Consider the following 25,434-nt stretch of genomic DNA (forward strand, 5'->3'; position numbering starts at 1 on the left):
CAGGAATACTCTTCCTCCAGCTTCTCACATCTCCACTGAAATGTTACTTCCTCAAAGAAGACTTCCCAGACTACTTGTATAACCTAGCACCCCCTCATCACTCTATCAGGCAATTATAATTACCTGAAATTATATTTTTTGTATCTTCCTTTAGTTTGTGCTACCTTGAGGAGAGGGGCTTCAAACATCCCATTCACCAAAATGTCCCAAGCAACACGCACAGGTGCTCAATAAATATTTGTTGAATAAATGGATAGATGGATGGGTGGATTGATAGATGGAACAGCATATTCTTAGTCTTGCCTTTCTCTACACACACACACACACACACACACACACTGCACATCAGTCTGCATTTCTTAAAGAACTTGCCTGTGTCCTGCCCCAATTTGCACAGGTGTCATTGCAAGAGCCACCTAGAAGCTGCACCCAAGGGTCCTTTCTGGAGGCAGATGGTCTTACAGGACCAAGCATCCCACTTGGGAATATACTTCAAGGGAAGAGGGAGGTTTGGGACCTGGCCTTGGACAGGATTTCAGGTCAAACACTGTTACAGAAAATCATTTTATTGAGCAGTAAGAGACCCTACTGGGGCCAGAAAGGCTGGGAATAGAGGAGCATGTGAGCTTCAAGAGGCAGGTGCTGCTTGACTCTCTCTATCCTGTTCCTACTGCAGGGAACAGGTCTTCTTGGGTCTCTCTATTCTACCTCTTGAGACCCCAGGCAGGAGAATTCCTGTGTAGCCACAGGTTGCTTCTTTCAGTTTCAAGAAGCCCAGCTCCTCTGGTTTGTGTTGGTGGCCGCTGGCAATGACTCAGGGCGGAAGCCCATCTGGTAGACTGGGCCCCTGCTAAGGCCACTCTGTACCATCTCTACTCCTGGGTCCTACTTGGCTCATAGAGTGCAGACTTTTCTTTCTTCTGCCCAAGAAGGGACTCTTGAGGATTGAGCAGGTTTTCTTCCAGGCTAGCTTCAGCCCTGGGATGTTCACAGAAGCTTCTCATTTCAAACTTGTTTCTGAGGCTCCTTGACCATGGCTTTTAGTATGGAAGGAGGCTCCTGGCTAAGGAAGGCTTAGACAGAGTGGCTCAGGTTCTGATCTCCAGGGGTGGGCAGCAGGGGTAACTGCAGGAAGAGGCATTATCTATCTTAGGCAGTTTGACGTTTGTCCTCTCTACAAAGTGCCTTAGCCAGTAAGCTTCTGCGGGGTCAGCCTCCTGCTACTGTGCTGCAATTGCTGCATTTTGAGGCTGGAGCAATCTAGGTCTTTGTCCGACTCTGCTAGAGCTCGACGTCTCTTGGGAGCCCGGCTGGGAACTGGCTTCTCTGCTTCCATCTTTGCTGGGGTGGCCACAGGAGCATCCCCATAGGCCCGGTAACCACCAACCAGGCAGTATGTCTCCCCATGCCAGCCCACCTGGGTTTCTCCACACCCTCGGTAGAGGACATGGTAGTGACCAGGTGTAGGAGGAAAAGTGGGAGCCACTGCTGCTGGAAAGAAAATCAGAACTGATTGGTCATTCTGCTGTATACCATTCTGCTGGGACCTCCCCTCTCGTCTCTCCCAGTTTCTGGCCAAAGCCTTCTAATCTGCTTGGCATCCAAAACACAGCCTTGGCCCATCACTCTGTGAGTTCTCTAGAGAAAGGATGTTGGCTGCAAAAGCAATTCTGTGGGGCCTATGGCAGCAGCAGGAGACCAGAGTATCTGTCCCCCATTTCCAGAGAAAACAACCCAAAAATAATTGCAATCAGGATCTCCTCCATCTCTCCTACAACAGAGAAACATTTTCTTAAGGTCTGTCACTTCTGAACCTTTAATGGAAATGCTTTTCAAGTTTTAGAAAAAAATAATCTAATATAAATCGGTTAAGAACCCCTCCAAACTTGGCAATTCCTGTTGGGCCCCATTCATACTGCCTGTTTCAATCATATTGAACTCTAGCCTTCTGATACTTTTATCTAGATGAGAAAAAGGCCAAATACTGAGGCAGAGTGACCAGGAGGTTCAGAGCCAGATTCTGGGTACCAAGTCTAGGCTCACATCAACCCAACCCCCTGGGACACCATTTCCTCAGCACTCCAGTCTCAGTACCACTTCATTACTCCCCTTGGCTCTTTTGTTTTTCCCATCGATGTTATATTACCCTTTTCCCCAGTACTCAGCAGCTCAGTCAAGGATGTGTCTGAGGAGATCCATGTGGATGTCTACATGACAGCACAGTAAGATGCCTAGGTTTGAATGTGAGGTTCATGAGTGGCCCTCAGTAGTTCTTCCTCGAACTTCTCCATTTATCATTTGCCAATAAAAATGCACTTGACTTTTGCTAAGAGGCCAATCTGTAAAAGGTCTGAATGGAAGCATCTTGTAGCACAAAAGGGAAGGCTATTTATAAAGATTAGAAACTTTCTGAACACTTGCCAAGGGATGACACTGCACTTGTCCTCAGCGGTGAGCAGAAACACTGTGGATCCCTGAGGGGCCCCCAGGCCATTGGTATTACTTTCAGCTAGGGAAGTTCTGTGTGGTGGGCTAGCCAGGTGAGGGTCTGTGTATATCAGTGCCTCTTGTATGGATGCCCAGCGTAGGCCTACCTGCTGTGCTGCACTCCCAGGGGACAGAGGACAAGTTAGAGTGAATATAGAAGATCCGGTCAGACATCTCTCTCTCAGGCAACCAAACAGATTGGTATCTGGTAGAGAACTGGTAGGGAAGTTCCCTATAGAGTACCACGTTTGGGTAGTTACCCTGCCATGGAAACTGTGAGAAGGCCTGTGAGGTCATCACTACCCAGTGAGGTCATATAAAGAATCTGTGGCCTGAAGGGCAGGTGTCGGGCTCATGAGGTTTTATGAACAGCAAGGTGGAGGCAGAGAGGCACCCTGTCTGGGTCCTCACACCTGGCCCTCCCTACCTATGCCCTAGACAAGTAGCCACTCCCTGTGGAACATACCTGTGGGCTGGCACAGCCCCAGGGACCACAGGAGAGCAAGAGAAACCCACATTCTGAGATTAGTTTGAGAGGCAAGATTAACCTAAGAGATAGCTAAGTTGTATGACACCTTAAGTATTCAACAATTAGGCATAGATTTTGTGTGGGCTGGGGAATCAGGGAAGGCTCCTTGGCAGTGGGCCTGAAGGACAAGTGAGATTTGGACCCATGGAGAGAAGAGGGAAGACATTACAATTAGGAAGAAGAAATGCAAAGGCTAGCTCTTCTTGACCTTGTCCTGCCTCAAATGTAAATTCATAGAACCCTGACATTTTTAGAACTGAGGACTCAAAAAAACAAGAGGTGAAGGGGCCTATTCAAGCTCATGCAGGTAGTGGAGAGGTGCTCTGCTCAGTGATAGGGCTTCATGTTTGGGCTCTAGATTTACAGCTGATAGGAATATAAGGACAAACTCATCACATTTCAAAGTGACACTAGGAGATGTTAAAGGCGCTCCAAGCAAAATGAGGGTCTTGAATGACTTCACACAATGGAAATGATGGGCCTACTTTAATATGAAATTCAAAACAAATTCATAACAAAATGACATAATACAAAAAAAATGACAACCCAATCATTACAGTCTCCCCTCCCTCTAAAAGGCAAATAATGACAATCCTGGGAAGAGGAGATGTGGGCACAGCAGCAGCCCAGGTGAAAAACACAGTCACCACTGTGAAGAGGTGTTAGTAAGATTACTCAGAGGAAGAAATAGACAACTCCACCTGTAGCAAGATCAGGGCCATAGGAAGAGACCATAATTGGGTCCCCCTCTGATATGGTGTGGCCAACAACTTCCTAACAATGAGAAAGAACTTCCTTTAAGAGGGGGTTCCCTGTCACTGACCTTTAAGAAGCAAAGATGGGACATTTGTTTACTGGGGCTGTTGCAGAGGGGATGTGTCCAGGAGGTAGACTGCCGAGGCTACTATTTGAGGTTAGGTAACCCCGGTGGAGAACCACGGCACCTTCTCTCACTTCTAAATTGCTTGAATTAGAAAGGTGAATGTTAGGACAGATGAAGTCAGGCCGAATTAGAGAAGACTACCTTTGAGGAGTGGTAAAAGGTAAAATGTAAAGGTGAGGGCTCTGGAGGTTTGTCCTAGCAGGCGGGCTAACGAGACTACTCAGACTCTCCAAGGATCCAGATTACTTGGTGAAGGTATTGGTACCTTCTCAGGACCTATCTTGGCCTCTGGGGAAGGCAGAATAGCATAGCCAAAGGTTTATCAACTTGAGGGTTTGAGATTCACTTGGGCATTCCACAAAACAATTTGAAATAATTGTACACGAATTCTTGGGCCAACCCTCAGAAAACATGGAGATTTAGAGTGGGGCTCAGGAATTTGCACTTTTAACAAGCGTCCTGGGCAGTTCTGCGAATGGTCCATTGATAGTGACTAAATTATTTTCTAAACTGGGTCATTTATGAGAGTCAAAGAGGGCAATGTAAAAAACTATGGTAGCGTATATCTAAACAAGGAATATTCAAGGAAGAGATGTACAATTATTTTGTGCCTGAATCACACTTGAGAAAAGCTAGCATGGTGATGAAGAACAGACCAAATTCTGCCCAACTTACTGTGATTCTGAGCAAGTTTTTATCCCCCTGAGCCTCAGTTTCTTCACAGAGAAAAGAGGGCTATAATTGTACACTTAGCACAATATTCTCTTTTGGCAAAGGTTGTCCTGGGCCCATTTGTTCTCTGGAAATAACTTTTTCAGTGGGGCAAGTATTTCTAAGTTGTTTTGTGGAGTATTATATTTGCCTCTCAACTATTCATTACTTGAAGCAAAGATTATATAATGTTGCATAGATTGGAACCTTGGAGATAGTGAGAAGATGCTATATGCTTATTTTGCAGTTTTGTAAACAGTTTAATCCTCTCCCCTTTTCCTCTGCCACCAAGAGATAGGCCAGAAGGCAGAGAGAGACCTTCTTTCCTGGAATGCACACCAAGCAATACTTCTGCATCAGTCTTCCTTTTATTCTTATGCCAGTATTTCCCAAAGATTTCACCAGGAGTGCCCAAGCTTGCAATGGGCACTGTTGGTAAAGACTACTGCTAGTCACATCCCCTTTCCCTTCTTGTGGGGGGCTTAATAGATGTTTTGGGGTTAGGAAATATAATCTAAATGTTTACAAACTAAAGCATCAATTGAAAGAGCCTTTGTCGTAGGTATGACAATTTGGAGCGTGAGTTTTCTCAGAATTCAATGAGTTCTGCCCCTGTGGTAACTATTATTAGGGGAGACCCATAAAAACATCATTTATTGTTAGAAATCATGACACAATACATTGCCAAAATCCACTTTATTTTTCACAAGTCATGTAAAAGACTACAGAGAGCCATGCTCAGTAGCTCACTCTCCAATGTTGGCCAGTAGCTTACCTTTCAAAGCCAATTAGCAGCTCTCTGGACCTTCAGGGAGGTGATTGGGCAGCTGAAGCATCCTACTGACAAGTGTGCTCACCCACTCAGCACACATGGAAAGATCCCTATTATAGCACATTTAAGCCAGCTGGGGCAAAGGTTCTTCCACTGAGGACCCTAGTCCTGGAAGGCTTCTCCTCCGGCGAGCTGCCAGCTCAATCTTCTGAACCAAGCTCACATCCCAGGGATGAGTAACAAAGCTGATGACTGTGCCTGGCACCTCACTCCCCACACGGCCCACCCTCCCTGCTCTGTGGATGTAGTCTTGCAGGGTGAGGGGAAAATCATAATTGACAACTAGCTCCACACGGGTACTGTCCAGGCCCCGAGAGGCTATGTCTGTGCAAAGAAGTATGTCTTGGGAGCCCTTCTGAAAGCGCTGGAAGATACCTGCCCTCATTGAGGCTGGCATTTGTCCCTGCAGCCTTAGGTGCTGGATTTTGTGGTCATCCAGAATATATCCCAGCCAGTTCACAGTGCTGGAGCTATTACAGAACACCAGAACAGTTCCTGAGAGGCCAGTCCTATGTGCTCTGTCATGCTGCTTGAGGATCTGCACCAACTCAGCTACCTTCTCTGCTCCCTTCAGCCTCATAAATGTCTGTTTGACATGAGGCATGATACAGTGGAGCTTGGAGCTGGTGATAGTGGTTAGAGAGTCTGAGCTGGCGACTTTACTCAGCAGCTGGCCTACACCTTCGGGAAATGTGGCTCCCACCAGTGCCAACTGAGCTTTGGGATTGAAGGGGTCTTTTAAGTCATCTGGCCCTTCTGCTATATGGCTCTTTCCCAAGATGTAGTCCACGAGTTCCAGGAAACTTTCATCCAACAGTGTGTCTGCCTCATCCAACACCAAGAAGGAGAGCTGATGCAGGCTGATCAGTTGACGTTTCAGAGCCTTCCACAGAGCCCCCGGAGTGGCCACTAGTATATCTGCTGGTGGTTGTTTGGACAGCTGCAGCCTGATCCTACTCATGCCACGGCCTCCCCCTAACTCCCGTACCTGGACTCCCAAGGAGCTGCCTAAGGGCTGGGCCACGGCCCTCACCTGTTCGGCTAATTCTCGCGAAGGCACAAGGACCAGGCCTCGTGGAGTAGGGATACTGCCAGAATCCAGGCTTGGTCGACCCAAGAGCCGTTGAAGCAGCGGTAGCAGGTAGCTCAGAGTCTTGCCACTGCCTGTTTCCGCGGCGCAAAGGATGTGGCGGCCGCGAAGTAGTGGGGGGATGGTACTCGACTGCACGGTTGTGGGCCGAACGACTTCGGGAGCGACCTCCTGCAGTACGCGCAGCACGCGGGGCTCCAGACCTAGGTCGGCGAAGCTGCTCTTGGATGACAGGTTCCGCAGCGCTGGTGCCTCGTGCTGTGCGCGCTCAATGGAGAAATGGTCCCAGCGGGCGCGCCGATTCTTCCAGCCACGCGAAGCGAGTGGCGCGCTCTCCCAACGAGCCAGCGTGAGGCGCGCTGGCTGGTTCAACTCCGGCCGCCGCGCTGAGATCAGCAGCCGGCCAGGTCGCACCAGCACCGGCCGCGGGGTGCTCCGCCGTCCATTCTGCCGCTGTTCCTGCCGCCGCTGTAGAGCCCGTGGGATGCGCACCACAGGTAGGGGCTCGTTGGGACCGCTAACCGCAAAGTCCCGTCGAGGCACCAGAAGGAACCGAGCCGTGAGCATCAGCAGCCGAGGCGACCGTCCTAGAGCCATGTTCTCCTGGGTGCTGGAGAGACGCATGACAGTGACGTCACGGGCGCGCCAAGGCCTCGCAGACGGTGGCCGGCGCGGCTCAGCAAGGCACGCGGAGTTGGCGAACTGCAGGCAAGGAGGGAGAATTTGTAGAATTCAGCAGCGGCGAGGTTTGTAGGTCCGAACAAGGGTTGGCGACGTCCAGACCCGGGCCACCCTTGGGGAAGGTTGCGCAATGGAGACAGGACTGGGGCCCGGCGATACGCGGCGAGGAGGCCCTGGCTTTAGGCACCAGGAGGGCGGAGGGCTTCTGGCGACTGGGTGTCTGATCCCTGCAATTCTCCTTTGTCACCCTCACCTCCCCTGTGATGGCTTGTTCAGTGCTGGTCTCCTCCTGTAAACTCCGAGGGTGCGGCGATATTTCCCCAGATGTGGTCCCTGCTCAAGGTCTGGTAATAAGTGTTTATTGAGAGTCTGAATGAATGGCCAGGCCTGGGGGCCGAGACAGGGGCCAAGTGTCTTAGATCTAGGCTCACCCATCTCACCCCCGCCCACCTGAGAGCCCAGAGAGCAACCTGGTAGCCTTCAGCTTACTCTCTCTGTTAAGATCTTTAGGCTTTATTTCAAGTTGACTATCTCTTCTAACATTTTTCCTTCAGTTGCTTTCCACCCTCCACTCCATTGTCACTCCACCCAGCTTCTCATCCTGAACCCACCAATTTTGCGATCACTCACCTCCACTGGCTTCCCAGTCAAATACTTAAAATACTTGAATAGTAGTGAGGAGGGTCCTGCTACCCTACGGAGTGACCAGGTATGTGGCTTGTCTCACATAGCCCTGGTCGGGTAGAATATTTTGTGTGAATTCAGATGTCCAGGTCGCAGAAAAACCCTACACTATTCATACTTCTTGAATAGATCTGGAAAATGGGTGTCAGATTTTTTCTGTAGTTCCCAGTGTCTGGGGCTGAAGACAAGGTGAATGCGAGATTGTTAACCTATGGAGAAAGTGTTTTAGTTTTGTCAAATACCATTAAAGAGATAAGTACTTTTAAAATTTCTAATACTATTTTGACACCTGAGTAGATTTTCTGGAGAGTTAAACCAGCGGAGGAGGGAGTTTTGAGTAGTGACAATGAATAGTCATTAATTTTGTCCCCACCCGTTCCCCTGGGACATTTGACAATGGCTGGAGACATTTTTAGTTGTCACAGCTGGGGTTGAAGTGCTACTGGCATCTAGCGGGTAGAGATGCCAGGGATGCTGATAAACATCGTACAATGCACAGGACGACCCCCCACAAAAAAAGAATTATGTGGCCGAAAATGTCAATAGTTTGCTGTTGAGAAACCTTGGATACAGGATGAGGACTGAAGAGAGGCTGAGGTTACATGTACGCTCACTTGAGATAGGCTCATTTGCCAAACTCTTGTTCTGGCTCTGCCCCACTTCCAGACTGTGTAGCAGGCACACCGATACCATGCTTGTCATGCCCTTGGGATCAAGAACCTTAGGGCCCCCTGAAAATCATAAACATCAGAAAGAGTGACTCAAGGCTGTCAAGCTGCAGAAGAGAAGTTTAGGGAGAACAAAACCGTCCTCATGTATTTTGGGAATATGCCAGATGGAAAAAAGATGAGATGTGCCATGGTATGTACCATTCTAGAAGGCACAACCGGGAAAGTGTAAAAGCCTGGTAATGAAAGCAGTTCACATTTTTAAGCCCTTATGTGTGCCAAGAACTATTGTGCATCGTGGAATTTATTCTTCACAGCATCCCACCTGACATGGGTTCTGTTGGAGTCTTGTATTCCAGGGGGAGAAGCTGAGCCTCGACTAGGTTATTTAATCCGCCCAGGGGCAGAGTTGGGATTCTAGTGCTGGTCTGTCATTCCAGAGTACAGAATCTTAACAATAATATACTATATAGCCTCTTTCTCTTAAAAATAAATGGGTCATTTTAGGTTGTTTTTTTTTTTTTTTTCATTTACACATGTTTTGAAGGGGAAATAGGATAACTCAATATTTAATTCTAATTGATTTGTATTTTAACTCTAAAGTTGTATTTTAAAGAAATTGCTTTTTAAGCAAGGTCATATAGCCTCTGGGAAAATTGACATGGAGGGGACTGGTAAAGTTTTTCCATTCATTGCTTTCCCTGAATAGTGTTATGTTCAATCCAAAAACCTTATAAGTAATGGGATGTTGTGTCCACGCAGCTGAAGCTAAGGTTACCTAGAAAGAAATTGGGAGTCATCAAAATGTCATAGGGGAGACTAGCCCTTAAGAAATGATATAAGAGGTTGAGAGTGTGTGACTAAAATCGTGATCTGGGTGTGACCTCAGAGCTTGGTAAGTGGTTGTAACAGTGGCTGGGGAAGGGTTGGGGCTGCTTAGCTTCTCTGAGAGGGGGTTTCTTGGAGGCAAGGCCTGTCAGGCACTGTTGCTACTGTGCCAGATGGAGGTACCAGACCAACCGCTCTATAAGAGGATGTCCTCCCAGCCACCACAGAGGGGAGTGTTCAGTCACACCTTACAGAGCAACTGCTAAGGGCCAGGTACTGGGTTCAGTGCTAGAAACCTGGTGGTGAACTAAGCAGCTATACTCCTACCCTTGTGGAGTTTGTAGTCCTGGTGGTCTAGAGGAGGAACTCAGGGTTGAACGAGAGACCACACGAGTAAGTGTGGACACATGGATTGTAACTGAGCTATAGGAAGCACAAGGTATGAGAGCATGTGACTAGGGACCTGAAGTTAGATTGCTGGGTAGGGAAGCACATACAAAGAGGGGACATTCAAGGTCAAGAAGACCTTAGTCAGGGAGAGCGATTCAGCCAGAACTGCAAGTGCACAGGCCCCGGGGCATCAGACAGCTTGGTGTGGGAGACTTTAAAAGAATGCCAGGGTGGCCAGAGTGGAGAGTGAGGAGGAGAGAGGCTTAAGGCAAGGCTGGCTAGGTGGGCAGGGACAGGTCATGCGGGGCTTTACGGGCTATTGGAAGGGTTAGGATTTATCCTAAACACAGTGGGAAGCCATTGTAGGGTATAAATAAAGACGTGACCTTGCCTTTTTCAGTGTCATGCTGACTATTGTGAGGACAATGAATAGGAGGAGGCAAGAGTAGATTTGGAGAAACCCATTAGGAGGCTGGCTTAGTACGCAGTGGTGTAGCAATAGAATGAAGCAAAGCAGATGGATGGGAGTTACATTTTGAAGATTATTTCCACAGGATCTAGAATTGGATGTGGGGAATGTAGGGGATTGGTTCCAGGACCTCCCTCCCCTGCAAAACAAAATCTAGATGCTCAAGTCCCTTATATAAAATGGCTTTATATTTATATGTAACCTGTATTTTCATATACACTACAGCAGGGCATGCCTACCTATCACTTCATTCATGTGGATTTAGTATAACGCTTAGTACTTAGCAAATTCAAGTTTTGCTCTTTGGACCTTTCTGGGATTTTTTTAACAAATATTTTTGATCTGCAGTTGGTTGAATTTGTAGATGTAAAACCCATGGATATGGTGGGCTGATTGTACCAATTTTCCAACATACTACCTAATTTATTTATTGGTTATGCGTATTGTTTTTTGTTTTTTTTTGTTTTTTTTTGCCTGTGTTCCCCAACTAGAATGAAAGCTCTACCAGAGCAGGAATTTTTGTCTGTCTTCTCTAATGTATCCCAAAAGACCAGGACAGTGACTGGCACAGACTAGGCACTTAATGAATATTTGTTGGGTGAATGAATGAGCATCTGTCATATTTATGATCAGAGGAAGGGGCAGCAAGGTGCTGTGTGTTGAGAGGAAGAAGGAAAGCCTGCCCTAGATAATAGAAGAGATTCTCTCCATTTGAATTTCTGACTCATGTTTTCCCTTTCTTCAGGCTGTAGCAGAGGAGGAATGCTTGTTAACAGCTTCTCACTGTGCTACCACAACAAACTCATCTTAGCCCCTATGGTTCGGGTAGGGACTCTCCCGATGCGGCTGCTAGCCCTGGACTATGGAGCGGACATTGTGTATTGTGAGGTAAGGGCCTCCTGATTTTCCCGGAGAGCTTTTTTGCAAGCGCAGTCTTCCCTTCTGTGGGTGGGAGTGGTAAGGAGTGGGGGAGGGGCAGTGGCAGAGTGGGCACTGACTTAATAGGTGCTCACTGAAGGCAGCAGGAGACAAATACACGTGACACTTATGCGTTCTGTGAACCCTGCTGAGGGCCAGGAGCCTGGGTAGTGTGGAGGCGTTGTGGGATACCTGGGCCAGGTGGCTAGATGAACACTGTGTCAGATAACTGCCCTGACCCCTATAGGATTTAATGCACATTCAGTACGTGAATGAATGAACTCAAGGTTAGGGAGCTGGATGAGGTTGCTTTGGGAACCCATAGGTTTGTCTGGTGGCAGTAGCTAGTGGGCCAGTCTTTTCTGACTTCTCTGAAGAACAATATGGCTTCAGATCCAGGTTTAGAAAGTGTCTGCTAGGAAAAATAGAATTACAAGAGTAGCTGATACTGGGTACTGAGGGAGTCTGAGCAGTGGTTCTTAATTAGGCATGCATCAGAATTACCTGGGCAGCCTACCCCCAAACTCCAATCCTAATGTGTCCCCCTAGTGGGTGTGAGAAGTTTAAAAGAAGTTTCTGATAGTTCCATCTTTAAAAGCCACTGGGAATGGGATGTGGTGGGGACTGTGGCTATAAAGGGCAACGTAATCAATCCTTGTGGTGATGAAACTTCTGTGCTTTACCTGTATCAATGTCAGTATCCTGATTGTGATATGTTATTCTATAGTTTTGTAAGATGTTATCAGTGGGAGAAATTAGACAAAGCATACACAGGATCTCATATTCTTACAACTGCATGCAAACCTCTAAATATCTCAAAATAAAAAGTTTAGTTAAAAAGAAAAGCATTGGTATAGAGAAAATGGGGGGCTTAAGAGGGGATATGGGGAGACTATACCCTGATGTACTGGGTATGTATGAGAGGGAAAGCAATTAATGATAGAAAAGTAAAAGAGTAAAAAAAATTAGGCAAATTAAGAAGAGTTTAGTGTCAGCAAGGCAAAAATTAAGTCTGTCAGCTATGTCAGATTGCAGAGAAATCTAATTGCAAAAAGACCAAGAAAGTATTTGATTTGAAAATTAGAAGACTGGAAGACAGCAATAACACATAGATGCAAACACTTGTAGGGTTAACAGGTTGAGAAGTGAGCAGCAAATGAAGAAGTAGAAGTAGGGCTGCTGACTCTCCCCTTAGGAATTCAAGAGGTGAAGACAGGTAGTTGGAAGTGAAGGTGAAGGAAGCTGTTTTTAGGTGACTTGCATGTTTATAGCACAAGAAGAAAGAGTTGGCAGTGAGACCTGAAGGTTTGGGGGATGAGTAGGGCCAGGTCTTAGAAGGGACAGAATTCTTGTTGAGGGGGTGGGAACTGTCTTCCTCCAAGAGCGGAAGGTGAAGATGATGGAAGGTAAGGAAGTTGAGGGGTTTTTGCCTGAGAAACTTGTTTTTTGTAGGTAGCCAGTTTTCTGCTGGAAATGAGAGTGGCAGGAGTGGGGTAGGGACTTGAGGAAAGGAAACAAAGACGTTTTGGTCTTGTTCCCCTGGGGAATGGGCACTGGAGGTTTTGTGTGGCAGCTGGATATGCATAGTGATGCTGGTTTACAGCTTTATGGAAAGGGGAGCTGAGAAGCCTATCAGGGAAATGCCCATGGCTGGTGATTGGCATCACCAGTATCTACAGCAGGGCAGGGAGGAGCAGAGGTATCCAGGGTGCTGGCGAGGTGAAATGGGAGAGAGGGAGTATGTGTTGTCCAAAGATGGGAGTCAGAAAGGGAGGTTCCAGAATTCAGGATCACAGAGGCCGAAAACCTGATTCTTAAGTGGTTTGTTGAAGTAGAGGCAAGGAGGTCTAAGAAATGTGAGCTGGGCTGTTAGGATACATCCATAAGTCTTCTAGGTTGCCAGAATGTGCCTAGGGCAGGGAAGAACCTGTTCCCAGTGGCCAGTCCCAGGGGAATGTGATAGTACACTGAGCATTGTTCATCTGGTCACTCATCCCTTGAACCAACACTCGAGCCCCTGGAGCTCAATCATGGGTTAGGAAAAGCCTTTACTGACCAGCACCCTCCTTGCCCTCCAGGAAAGGAGTTGGAATGGGCTTGGGAGGAGGGACTATGAAGAGTCATGGACTCAGAGCCTAAGGACTGGGGACCAAAAAGATGAAATCCCAGAGAACTTAGCTGTTAACTTTATTTGCTTGTGGTGTCTCACCCTCCTGCCCTCCCCCAGGATGGTAACGGAGAGGTACATGCTATGCTAGCTCTTCATCCACTTAGTCCATATTTGCCAACAAGGTCCTGCAGGGTGACTCAGACTCAAGGGTGAAGCCCCTTGCTTCTTCCTTGCTGCCCCAACTCCATTTCTGTCTAGCTGTAGCCTCCCAATGATCACTTCAAAGCCCAGTGTATATTGTGTCCCTCTCCTCTCTGCCCATGCTCTACATACTGTCTCCACACTCTCTTGTGCCTTCAGTAAAAGTACGAGTTGGTCCTTGAGTTTTGGCCCTTTATTTTTAGATTCAATTTTGCCCCTACCATGGCCACCCTGCTGGTTTCTTCTGTTGGACCAAGTGGTGGTGAGGGCTTCAGGTCTTTAGAACTATGAGCTCATCTTGGCTCAAACCTAGTCTAGGGGAAGATTCTGGGAGTTGCCAAAATTGAGAAAAGGCAATGGTGCCCTTGACCAAGGACATGCTGGGAGCCCACCAGCAGCTACCCATCGACATCACAGGCTGTGCGAACATGTGGGGCAAGTACTGGGACAACCTCATCTGCACGGTGAGGGCTTGCAAGTGGGTGATGGCCTGGGGCGCCAGGGGCCTGACCCTGGCCCTTGCCTTCAGGCTCTCTCTTTTCCAACAAGTGGCCCTCAGCCTCTCGCATCTCACCAAGTAGAAAAACGACGGTCACTGAGCTGGGGACAGGCATTTGCATTCGCAGCAACTACTAGGATTCAGGCAGCAGGCATCCTAGGAAGCAGTGGAACTTTCCACACCTTTTCCCGTGAGTTCCTGTGAGGCTGGGGCCACACTGAGGAGGGCAGAGGAATCAGACAGGCCGCCTACCTGGGCCAGGACCCAAGAGCTGGAGCGGGGAGTAAGTGCACATAAACAGTAATGTCCTCCCTGAGCCAAATCCTCTCCTGCACTTTTCCTGTGCAGGCAGCAGTTTTCTGGGACTCCTGAAAATGAGCTTGTATTCATTTAGAGATGTGTGGAATGAAACGCCAGAATGGAAGTGAGTGAATGCACTGTAGTACGGGGCCCGTTCTAGACAGCCGCTTTGTGTTTATGGCCCCGGGGAAATTGGTCTGTGTGATGGGGATCACGGAAGCTGGGCAGTGGTGGGAACAGTGCTGCCACAGGAAACAGGTGACCTGCCAGTTTCCAGAACCCTCCATCAGCTACTTCTTTGGGACTTCTTAGGTTTGTTTTCAAGCACTTTGGGCGCAGGAATTTTATGATGGCTTCAGAATGTGGCTTTTCTTTTCTCCAGGGCCCTCCTAATTGGTCAAAGCTTGGTTTTCTTAAGGAATGTGACCAATCCTTTCCTCCAGGGCTCTGCTTGCTTTAGAAGAGGAATTACTGATTAAAACCCTTCAGCTTGTTTGATGCGCTCATACTCTGGGAGGGTCAGTACGGCTTCTGAACAAACAAAGGAGCTTCTGTTGGAGGAGACCTAGGCCCTCAACCCAGACCTAGCTCCTGTGGTGATCAGACCCAGGCGACAGGCAGGCGGCCCCTGTTTTGCATGGGTAAGTGGCTGGGCCTTAAGTACTGGGCATGGCACAGTGTGGTGCACAGTGCCCCCTGGTGGACGTAGAGTTGCTCTGCAGACCAACATTATTTACCTGCCTGGATCTTAACTGGATTCACATATTAGCATGAGGTGGCCCATCGGTGGGATTAGATAGTCAAACCAACCCCCACTTTACAGGACTGAGTATAGGACCTAGGGATACCAGGCAGGTAGGCACCTCCTTTAAAGTCCTGTAAAACCCTCAACAGCTGGAGGGAAGAAAAGTACGAGTCAGCTCAGCAAAAGTTGAGAGAGCAGTAGTCTGATTTCCTACTAAGATCTGTCCTGTGGACAGTTTTCTAGTAGTTCCTAAGATGTCGTCTTTTTTTTTGTCCTCCCCTCTTTAATTCTGCCCCCCACCTCCCCCACTTCCACTCCTGACCTATGGATATTGCCATTTCCCTTTAAGAACTGGATCTCTGAAGGTCCAAGATAAAGCAGACGTGCTAACCACTACACTATGGAGCCACCCTAGATGTTGTCTTTCAATACCTTTTTATAAGAATAATGGGACTCCAGTGGCCCAGACTGTGAGGGGCCACTTGCCTGTTAGACTTTTACCTTTTAATAAAGAGGATCAGGGGAGAAGGCAATGTTCTTAAGTGGCTCAGGATCCCAGAATGGGTACTTAAAATTTTTTCTTTTATTGTGGTAAAAAACATATAACATAAAATTTACCATGTTACCTTGAATTATGGAACAAAATTTGGACATTGGAGCTGGGCCTCACATAAAATGTCTGTTGCTTGTATTCCTGTGATTATCTAAGATAGTTCAATTTAGTTCTTTCAACATCAAAAAAAATTTACCATGTTAACCATTTTTCAGTATTTAGTTCAGTAGTGTTAAGTACATTCACATTGTTATAAAACAGATTCCAGAACTTTTTCATCTTGTAAAACTGAAACTCTGTATCCATTAAACAGCTCCCCATTTCCCCCTCCTCCCTGCCCCTGGTAACCATTATTTTGCATTTTGTTTCTATGCATTTGACTACTTTAAATATCTCATATAAATGGAAACATGCAATATTTGTCTTTTGTGACTGGCAGTTTTACTTAGCATAATGTCCTTAAGGTTCATCCATGGTGTAGTATGTGACAGAGTTTCCTTCCATTTTTAGGCTGAATAATATTCTATTGTATGTATATGCTGCAGTTCATCTGTCCATGGACATTTGGGTTGCTTCCACCTCTTAGCTATTGTAAATAGTGCTGCGGTGAACACTGATGCACAAGTATCTCTTTGAGACTCTATTTTCAATTATTTTGGATATATACCCAGAAGTGAGATTGCTAGATCATATGGTAATTCTATTTTCAATTTTTTGAAGCACTTCATACTATTTTACACATTCCACCTGCAGTGCACAATTACTCCACATCTTTGCTAACACTCATTATTTTCTGTCTTTTTGATAGTAGCCATGGGTATGAGGTGATGACTCATTGTGGTTTTGATTTGCATTTCTCTGCTGATCAGTGATCTTGAGCATGTTTTTATATATTTGTTGGCTATTGCTGTATCACCATTGGAGAAGTTTCTATTCAAGTCCATTGCCCAGAATGGGTAATTTTTTAAAACTTAAAATAAATAAATAAATAAAATTTATAGAAAAGTTGTAGGAATAGACAAAGAACACCCATGTATCTTTTACCCAGATTAACCTGTCAACATTATGCTTGATTTGTTTTATAATTTGTTCTCTCTCTCTCTCTTTCTCTCCATATATATTTTTTTTCTCCATTATTCGAGAGTAAGTTTCAAAACTATGATATCTTCTCAAATACTTCATTGATATTTTCTGAGGATAAGGTCATTTTTCTATGCAACTATAGTACAGCCATCATCTTCAGTGAATTTAACAGTAATACATTATTTTTTCTAATTTACCTTCTGTATTCCAGTTTTGTTAATTGGCCCCAAATTGTTCCTCTAGACATTTTTAAACATCTTTATTGAGATATGATTCACATGCCATATAATTAATAAATTTAAAATATACAATTCAGTGGCTTTTAGTATATTTACAGAGTTGTGCATTCATCACCTTAATCAATTTTTGAACACTTTCCTCACACCAAAAAGAAACCTTATATCAATTAGCAATCGCTCCCCAACTTCCCCCTCCACAGTCCCTGCAACCACTTATCTACTTTATGTCTTTATAGGTTTGCCTATTTTGGATATTTCATATAAATAGATCATATACTATGAGAGCTTTTATGTCTGGTTTCTTAGCACGTTTTCAAGGTTCATCCATGTCATAGCATATATCAGTACTTCATCCCATGTAATGGCTGAATAATGGTTCATTGTTTGTATATACCACAATTTGTTATCCATTCGTCAATTGATGGACATGTGGATTATTTCTCCCTTTTGGCTATTATGAGCAATGCTGCCATGAATGTTCATGTACAAGTTTTTGTGTGGACATATATTTTTATTTCTCTTGGGTATATTCCTAGGAGTGGAATTGTTGGATCATATGGTAACTCTATGTTTAACCATTTGAGGAGCTGCCAGACTGTTTTCCAAAGCAGCCGTACCATTTTACATCCTCACCAGTTGAGTATGAAGGTTCCATTTTCTCCATATCCTTACTAACATACTTGTTATTGTCTTTTTGATTGTAGTCATCCTAGTGGGTACGAAGTGGTATTTCATTGTGGTTTTGATTTGCATTTCCCTAATGATTAACGATGTTGAGCATATTTTCCTGTGTTTATTGGCCATTTTTATATCATCTAGGAGAAATGTCTATTCAAATCCTATTCTCATTTTTCAGTTGGATTATTTGTCTTTTTTATTCTAAGAGTTTTAAGAACTCTATATATTGTAGATACTAGACCTTTATCAGATATATGATTTGAAAATATTTTCTCCCATTCTGTGGGATGTCTGTTCACTTTATTGATAGTATCCTTTGATGCAGAAAGTTTTAAATTTTGATGAAGTCCACTTTATCTATTTGTCTCTTTTCTTGTTTGTGCTTTTGACATTATCTCTAAGAAATGATTACCCGATCTAAGTTCACAAAGATTTATACCTCTGTTTTGTTTTATGAGTTTTATAGTTTTGCTCTTCTTACATTTAGGTCTTTGATACATTTTGAGTATATTTTCGTATATGATGTGAGGTAGAGATAAAAAAAATGTTTTTTATATGTGGATATCCAATTGTCTCAGCACCATATGTTATAAAAGACTATTCTTTCCCCAGTAAATTGGTACCTTTGTCAAAACTCAATTGATCATGGATGTTTTGGTTTGTATTTGGATTCTCAGTTTTATTCCATTGGTCTATGTGTCGTCTTTATGCCAGTACCACACAGTCTTGATTATTGTAGCTTGGTAGTAGGTTTTGAGATTAGGAAGTGCGAATCCTTCAGCTTTGTTCTTTCAACAGTATTTTATAATTTTCATTTTACAAGTCTTTCACCTCCTTGGTTTCTGATCTCTATCGTTTCTCATGCGAAATAAGTTGTTACTCTTATTGAAGATCTCTTGCACAAGGTAAGTCATTACTTTCTTGCTGCTTTCAAGATTCTCTCTTTTTCTTTGACTTTCAGCAGTTTGATTAGGATGTGTCCAGGTGCAGGTCTCTTGATATTTTCTGCTTGAAGTTTGTTGAACTTCTTAGATGTTTAGATTAATGTTGTTCATCAGATTTGGGAAATTTTTTGCCATTATTTCTCCAAACGTTCTTCCTATTCCTTTGGGGCTCTCATTATTCATTTTGTCAGTGACTTTTTTTTTTTTTAGGAGAGAATTTCCTTTAAGCAAACTAGAGGCTAAATGAATATCTGGATATGCCAGAGGTGGAGATAGAAAGATAGCATGGAGAGACACTGGTGATAAACTTATGATCAGCACAGACAGAAAGCAAGCCAAGTGGAATGGAGGAGGTAAAGGAACATAACTCATGACAGATAAGGAAGAATAAGCCCATATGTGATAAGGCACTTTATAGTTAAATGCTGTTCAGAACATTGGCTAGCCATATGAAGAAAAAGTGACTTATAAAAGGTCTTATTTTAAAGATAAATTAAAAGGCTAAATTAGTTTTAAAAAGAAGAGAAAACCAATTAAAATTACATTCTTAACTCTGTAATGGAGATATATTTAAAAACTAGAAGGCATTGTTTGTGGCAAACTTGGGGTGGCCTCTTCTATAAAAAATAAAATGTTATGTATGATAAAAATTGAGGAAGTGATATCGATGTAGGAAAAATGTGGTAATAGAGACAGAAAAACTCAATATCCAATTTGACAAAGAATAGGGTTTTTTCTCCCTGCACTTGTATAGATGTAAAAAGTAGTTTGCTATGAAGATGATAAACTCTACCACATGGAAAAACAATGTTTATTTTCACTAATTAAGGAGATACAGGGGGAAAAAAACCCCTGAGGTTTTACTCTATGCACGTAGAACAAAGGAAAATGAATAAAATTGATAAATATATTTTATATTTAATAGTGTTGAGGGTGTGTGGGTGAGCAGTCACACTTGTGGTTTTACTGGTGACAGTTTAAATTAATGTCTCCACTTAACAAACAGTAGAACATCTGCTGTGTGTGAGATATTGAAGCAAGCTTCAGGAGATGTTTAGGGAGCATTTGCAACGTGATAGATGCTGGTGATTCAAAGATGAATTAGACAGTGACCAGGCCCCAAAGGCTCTTTCGTGTAGTGGAGAGACAGAGAAAAAAATAAGATATTTCAATGGCCATTTTGACTCAGCTCCTTCTCTGGGGGCTCAGGGTACCTGGCCAGGGTCCTCAAAGTCCACCTTTGTGTAGACACAGGACCCTTCTCGGGGTTCATAGCGATGGTAAGGGTATGACAGGTGCCTCTGTAATGAGCATACAGAGAAGTGGTAAGGACTGTAAAGATGGCCACGGCAAGGGTTTTGGGAATCTCAAGAAGAAGAGATCACTGTTGGCAAGGCTGGGGGTCCAGCAAGGGCTTGCCTTGTTTTACCCTGCTGGTTCCTGGCCAAGCACAGCCTGGCAGCAGAGCTGCATTTTTAGCATAGGCTACTCAATACTGCCTCCTTGTACACGCGCCTTCTTGCCTGCCCCTGCAACTAGGATCTCTGGCGACAGGGGCTCTGTGTCAGGCTCTGGCCATTTTTTGGGACACCACATTGATTCCTGGGGCTTGGATGCCAACCATGTATTCATACTGCTTGGTGATAGTGATTTGTTTGGTCGGGCCTGGTGGGCATCAGATATTGAAGACTTGAATGCAACATAGAGAGAGTAGCCACAGAAACACCTGGAGCATGTGGTAACCTGGTTAATGGGAATGTTGCGGGGAGCCCCATGTGTGCCATAGGGGCCCTTTGGCCGCTTGAGCTCTACATACTCCCATGTGGAAGCAAAGGCCATTGTGCCCATCTGGCTGGGATTATGACTTACTGAGGTTCATAAGGAGTCAGTATGGGGATGAGTACCAGGGGTGAGAGTTTCTTCTTGTCTTCTTCTAGACCCCCAGAGCCCCTGGGCATGAGCTTCTGGGCAGTGTGACACGTGCCTAGCTCTTCTAATTTGTTTTTCATGTGTGTTGAAATGATCACTGAACAAAGCAGAACAGTCTTGTCTCCCTCCAAGAGGTAGACTGTCTCCATCCTTCAGGAGACATGAGCTTTCCTTCCCTTTTTTATGATCCTTACTTTAAAGGAACCCTTTTTCTTTTCTTATGTGAGTTTGAATATTTCCAGAGCTGAGGATCTCTCCCCTTTGATTTCCACCCAGCATGACCCATATTGGATAGGGGTTTTAGACTTTTCTCTACTGTATTGATCTCAAATCTTCCTCCCTGTGCTTCTATTCATGGGTCCCACTTTAGTCCTTGGCTATTTCCTGGGATGAGGTAGGAGGTTCTTTGAAGGAATGGACTGGAGCTGAGACTAGTAGGTGAGGACAATGCCCACGTGTGTACCTCTTGGGCTGTATCTGTGGCTCCCTGAGCTGCTCACCCTTTCTGGGCCCCAAACATTTCCAAAGTTCTTGGGAAGAGCAGCTAATTAAAAGTAGCTCACTCAGGTCCCTATTTGCCATGTTTGGGCAGGAAGGACAGTATTAAATGTCTCAAAAGCCATGATTCGTTGTTGTTAGTAGAATGACAGGTCAAGTGGCTCCTATTGGATGTGCAGTGAAGTGAAGGTCCCCCTATCCCCCAGTCCCGTGCCTAGGGCCTACATGTCCCACACTGATAAGTGCCCTCTGATTCCTCTGCAGGAGCTGATTGACCTCAAGATGCTTCAGTGCAAGAGAGTTGTCAATGGTGAGTGCAGCTCTGGCCTCAGGATTGTGTGTGTGCCCAGTCAGAGTCAAGCAGCCCTACCATTGCCATTGCCTGGGCTGACAGTGTCCTTCCAGGGTTCTCTTTGCCTGGCTGTGTTAATTTTGTGGATCATATGTTCCCTTGAGAACAGTCACTGCTGTTCAGAGACCCTGAAAAGAGCCAAATGTGAAACAGGCTAAGAATTCCTTCTATTCACAGGCTTGCTGGCATAGAAATTGCCAGGTTTCCATAATACGGGAAGGACTGTAGAAGCCTTGGGGTCAGGATGGCTTTGGCACTGGTCCTGGCTCTGCTACTCACTAGCTGTGTGACCTTGGGCAAGTCACATGACCTCTCTGCCTCAGTTTCTTTAGCTGTAAAATGAAAATCATAATCCCTTCTTTACTTAAATCATAGGATTGGAATGAGGATCACATAATATAAGGTACATGTAATTACTTTGCAAATGGAAGTGGTTGTGCTGAATTGTGGTTTTGCTTATATTTTATAAGCAAAAGGCTGATTCTGCTTTGATCAGAATTGTGGTATTGTTTGAGATTTTGAAATATATATATGTTTGTGAAATCTTTATAAATTCACTAGAAGTCATGACTCAATTTTGTCTTTAATTGTTTTAGATTTATATTTCCCTCGTTATGAAAAAATTCAATATTACAGACTTATATAACCTAGAAAATGAAAATCCCCCATAATCCTATACTTGAAGGGATAATCACAAAAAGGAATAATATATATATTTTACACATTTAGTAAAGTACGTGTATAAAAATATAACGTGTTTAAATATCTTCCTTCCTGTTGATGGCTATGCCACCCTGAACACTCCTGATCCCCTCTGATCTCAGAAGCTAAGCAGGGTCGGGCCTGGTTAGTAGTTGGATAGGAGACCACCTAGGAAGACCAGGTGCTGTAGGCGTAAAAATAACTAACTAACTAACTAAATATCTTTCTTCCTGCCCCCTTGGGATCACGATTCACATGTTTTGCCACTTTTCTACAAAGACATTTTCCCATGTCATTACTTATAGATGACTATGTCAGAATTGATTTCACCAGTGTTTTAGTGGATGATGCAGTATTTTGCTGTTATAAACAGAGCTGTAATATAAATACATTGTTTTTGTGGTTCTTCTCTCAGACTTTTTACTGCCAGTTATGAACTGTCTCTGCTGTTGGAGATTGCTTCGATAACCAATCCTAACATGTCACTGCCTTTACCCTACCTTTTTAATCCTCTGATCTGTTCAGTGTTAGGATGATAGTAACAGCTTCTATTTATGGAAGTGCTTTACTTGCATTAAAGATCTCATTTATTTCTCAAAATAAATACATGAGGTAGGCATATTCTCCCATCTGGCACATTGGATCTCTTTCATGTGTCAGTCATCTTTGAAAACTAGTAATGGTAGTACTTGTAGAGTTTTGTTATGAAGAGCATTTGAGATTCTTGTTATTTGCAATTGTTACATTCTGTAAAGTTTCTGCAAACACCAAATTAGTGAATACTGAACCATTGCTCCCCAGGGGAAATACAGGCATACCTTGTTTCATTGCACTTTGCAGATACTGCATTTTTTACAGATTGAAGGTTTGTGGCAACCCTGCTATCAGCACCATTTTTCTAACAGGCTCATATGATGGTTAGTATTGTTTTAGCAGTAAAGTATTTTTAAATTCAGGTATCTGCATTGTTTAAGACATAATGCTATTGCACACTTTAAATAGACTGTGGTGTAAACATAACTTATATGTGCTGGGAAACCAAAAAATTTGTGTGTCTTGCTTTATTGCGATAATTAGCATTTTGTGGTGGTCTGGAACTGAGTCCACAATGTCTTTGAGGTATGCCTATAAGGTTTAGGTTTTTGCAAACTTTTTCCAAACCTGGGCACACATTTTCGTTAACAGATCAATAACAATCTTGTCTTATGTGTGTATCTGTTTAAAGACTCATAATTTAACATATTCTGTTGATTCATTAACATTGAACTCAGCTAACAGCACTATAATTTCATGTCTAAACAAAGCTTTTCTAACACATGTATTTTCTCCTTAAGGCACATCACCACTTTCTTGTGCTTAGGAACACTAGATAGCACTTCTCTATGCTTGGAGCCATTTAAAAAAATGAGATTACCAACAAAAAGCACAAAAATGCAAAAATGTGGCATTAACTATACCACCAAATGGGCGCTTGCTTATGGTCCAAGAGCTGAAACAAGAAGGCAGAGTTTTGCCTTGTTTGACCTCAGCTGGGACTGTTTACATCAGGTAACTGAAATTTTCTGTAGTTCTAGGCGTGTCTCAGAATTATGCCGAAAATGCCACGAGTATCGATTTTGATGTTACAGATAAAATTTAGGGAGCAGGAAAATTTGCAAATACAGAACTGCAAATAATGAAGATCGACTTTAATATAGTAAATCTCCACTCACAGTACCTGGCACATGATAAATCATTAAGAAATGGCAGCTTCGTCTATGTCCATGCCACCCTGAACACACTCCATCCCATCTAATCTCGTAAACTAAGCAGGGTCGAGTCTGGTTAGTACTTGGATGGGAGACCACCTAGGAAGACCAGGTGCTGTAGGCTTAAAAAAAAAAAAAAAAAAGAAAAAAAGAAATGGCAACTTTGCTGAACTTCAGAGTGACATCTTCTGGGAAAATTTGGTCAAAATCAGAAGCACAGATAAGATTCTGTATATATGAACTTTTTTTTCAGTGTTTGAAGAATTGTGAAATGTAACAAACATACAGAGAAAGAACATAAAATGCAAGCATGCAGTTTAACACATAACTGTAAAACAAACAACTGTAAGTAACCATTGCCCAGATCAGGAAACAGATCATCATCAGCCGCCGTTTAATGTGATACTTCTGCTGTGTTTTCTTGCAGAGATTAGGTTAAGTTGAACTTGCTTTTTCAGTGGGTGGGCCCGTGTGTTTGTGTTTTCTTGCAGAGGTGCTCAGTACAGTGGACTTTGTCGCCCCTGATGACCGGGTAGTCTTCCGCACATGCAAAAGAGAACAGAGCAGGGTCATCTTCCAGATGGTACGAGATCCCAGGGCTCACTTATCACCTGGATTTGCCATCCCATGCCCTGTTCAGGGCCAGTGTTAAATGCCTGGGCTTCAGTGCACACGGGTAGCTTCCTGAAGACTCTGCTTTAATATTTTTGAAAGATCTGCTCCTGAGTGATTACAGTGTTGGTGATAGTTTATAGAAATCAAGTTCTAGCTGTCTGTTATATATCTCTAGTCTCAAATTTAATTTCTTTAATTATAAGAATTATCTGTTTGGCATGACATATACTTTTCATCCCTAGCATCAGATTATGGTCTTTGTTTTTGTATAGTTTGTATATATTTTCCATGGAAAGAAATTAGCTTTCCTCAAGAGTAAGATTTATGTTAGAGTTGTAATGACTCTGTAGCTCTCTTCTCGCACTTTGGCTATTTCTTGGTGCTTTTTCAGAAATAGCTCCTGAATGTTTAAGTTTTTAAAAAATTGATAACAATGGGTAGACATATGATAAAGCAAATATAGCAAAATGTTAATTCTAGAATCTAAGTCGTGGGTTTATAAATGTTCACTATAAAATTTAAAAGATTTTTTTGAATGTTTGAAAGTGATCATTTACGACATTTTCTAGGCCATCTGGGTCCACTTTTGGTCTCTTGCAGTGAGCTTGTATAGCTGGCTGTTTAAGAGACACCAGCTAGACTCTACTTGTGGATGTGTGTGTGCCTGGCATGCATGGTGTGTTTGTATGTGTGTACCTGTGTCAGGGCGGTGGTTGATGCAGCCTCTTGTGTTCCCAGGGGACTTCAGATGCAGAGCGAGCGCTTGCTGTGGCCAGACTTGTGTAAGTTCTTCCCTCTTTGGAACTGTTTTTGCCTCTCCTGTGGGCTATGAGGCCTTACTGTTCCTGGTGACCTTGGATGTGACTACCCTCTGCCTCCTAGTCCACTACATTCTGTTTTCAGGTCAAGAGTATCTGGTTTCTTTCTCTGTGGTGTCCGAGGACTGCCCTGGGACTCGTGTGTACCCACGGTGCCCAGATCCCAGATAACCTCTTTGTGGGTGCCTGTTTTTTAGTGTTTATTCATGAGACTTCCTTTTCAGGGCCTCTTATGAATGTAAACCCTGAG

The 25,434-nt window shown here is 44.1% G+C and overlaps 2 protein-coding genes and 2 pseudogenes across 6 annotated transcripts in view; 3 read left to right on the plus strand and 1 right to left on the minus strand.

Moving 5' to 3' along the window:
- Nucleotides 1-1,093: 1,093 nt before the first annotated feature.
- DPEP2NB (DPEP2 neighbor) lies at nucleotides 1,094-5,498 on the minus strand. The gene is made up of 2 exons (XM_015587668.2): nucleotides 2,595-5,498; nucleotides 1,094-1,491 (listed from the first exon to the last, which is right to left on the minus strand). Exons 1-2 carry the CDS (start codon nucleotides 2,782-2,784, stop codon nucleotides 1,187-1,189), a joined length of 495 nt encoding a protein of 164 aa, XP_015443154.2. The 5' UTR covers nucleotides 2,785-5,498; the 3' UTR covers nucleotides 1,094-1,186.
- Nucleotides 5,499-6,703: 1,205 nt separating this feature from the next.
- DUS2 (dihydrouridine synthase 2) overlaps nucleotides 6,704-25,434 on the plus strand; it is a 37,524-nt gene continuing 18,793 nt past the window's right edge. Inside the window, exons 1-6 of one of the 5 annotated variants that reach the window (XM_015587784.2) lie at nucleotides 7,187-7,278; nucleotides 7,768-7,922; nucleotides 10,998-11,140; nucleotides 21,214-21,259; nucleotides 24,243-24,334; nucleotides 25,105-25,148. In XM_015587784.2, coding sequence (XP_015443270.1) covers nucleotides 11,015-11,140; nucleotides 21,214-21,259; nucleotides 24,243-24,334; nucleotides 25,105-25,148 — 308 coding nt within the window. In that variant the 5' untranslated portion in view covers nucleotides 7,187-7,278; nucleotides 7,768-7,922; nucleotides 10,998-11,014. The other 4 variants (XM_006909790.3, XM_015587783.2, XM_025045326.1 and 1 more) reach the window with 4 other exon arrangements.
- LOC112478286 lies at nucleotides 22,078-22,196 on the plus strand (annotated as a pseudogene).
- LOC112478218 lies at nucleotides 23,757-23,875 on the plus strand (annotated as a pseudogene).

The sequence above is a fragment of the Pteropus alecto genome, unplaced genomic scaffold (genome assembly GCF_000325575.1).
Source record: "Pteropus alecto unplaced genomic scaffold, ASM32557v1 scaffold42, whole genome shotgun sequence".
NCBI classification, from domain to species: domain Eukaryota; kingdom Metazoa; phylum Chordata; class Mammalia; order Chiroptera; family Pteropodidae; genus Pteropus; species Pteropus alecto.

Bases quoted from the DNA above. Each gene is read 5' to 3' on its own strand.
- DPEP2NB (XM_015587668.2), bottom strand. From the start codon at position 2,784: ATGACCTCACAGGCCTTCTCACAGTTTCCATGGCAGGGTAACTACCCA. The intron at 1,492-2,594 runs GTAGGCCTACGC...TTTTCTTTCCAG, and splicing joins CTGGGAGTGCAGCACAGCAG to CAGCAGTGGCTCCCACTTTT.